Here is a 1,007-nt window from a genome sequence, read left to right as displayed (position 1 = left end):
AGCACAAGCAGGGATGGTCGTGGGTGTATTGCTTTTAAGCATAGCCCTGTTAAGAGTTTACCAGGGGCTAAACCATAAAACGGTTGCTAAAAAATAGCCCAATCTCCCACAGATCGCAGGCTACCGTCTTTAAATAAAGGTTATATTGGACAATGGACGAACTCTTTGATGTACTGGGACACTTTCCATTATAGATCTGTTCGTTCAGAGTTGACCTGGGGACGAAACAATAACGAATAATTAAACACTCTTGCCAACATTTACCATGACACAAGTTAACCGGAAGTTGTTAATTAACACCGAATTATTATTATCTTTTATTAATTGCAGAAATTTAAATTAAAGAAATAAAAACAGAGATAATTTAGCTTCAAAAGTTTAAAACGAAATTATTAAAATAAAAATAAAAAAAAGTATTTTATGGAATATATGAATAATAGAATGGATAAATGAATTCTCGTTTGGACGTAATTCTTGCAGAGAAGAGGAAACCGTGTTGGAAGTGTGACCATGTGTTGTTGGTGTTTAGCTTCTGCCAAACTGTTTACATTCCATTTTTCTCAGCTGATTGACTTCTTTTAAATGGTCATGGCATCGGAACCATGTCTCTTTGCATGGCTTCCCGATTCCTTGATTCTCATGATCTTTCAGAATCTACCCGTCAAATCCCTGTGTATTTGTGCAGCGTGAGTTTGTTTTGGGGTTAATTATTTCTTTCTCAGTTTTTTTTTTATATTTCTCACCATCTTTTTTTGTCCCCTGTCTTCTTTCATGTTGTGTCAAAAGACTCTTCTTAGCCATTTACTCTTACATCATATAAAGCTATGCACACACGCGTATAGAAACCACACAAATATAAAACACACATGTATACACAAAGCACACTCATAAAGTACGACCACAGACACACACCTGTTTATCTATCTATCTATTTGTGTGTGTGTATATATATATATATATATATATATATATATATATATAAAAAGTACAAGCACATACATTTGGCG

General features: G+C 34.2%; 1 protein-coding gene across 1 annotated transcript in view; it reads left to right on the top strand.

Moving 5' to 3' along the window:
- Positions 1 to 462: 462 nt before the first annotated feature.
- The window catches only part of LOC106868065 (F-box/LRR-repeat protein 12), a 3,562-nt gene continuing 3,017 nt past the window's right edge, over positions 463 to 1,007 (top strand). Inside the window, exon 1 of the mRNA XM_014913176.2 lies at positions 463 to 686. Coding sequence (XP_014768662.1) covers positions 583 to 686 — 104 coding nt within the window. The 5' untranslated portion in view covers positions 463 to 582. The remainder of the gene's footprint in view (positions 687 to 1,007) is intronic.

The sequence above is a fragment of the Octopus bimaculoides genome, chromosome 13 (genome assembly GCF_001194135.2).
Source record: "Octopus bimaculoides isolate UCB-OBI-ISO-001 chromosome 13, ASM119413v2, whole genome shotgun sequence".
Lineage (NCBI taxonomy): Eukaryota > Metazoa > Mollusca > Cephalopoda > Octopoda > Octopodidae > Octopus > Octopus bimaculoides.
The sequence above is the reverse complement of the archived record's forward strand: the minus strand, read 5'-3'. Positions and strand labels throughout refer to the sequence as shown.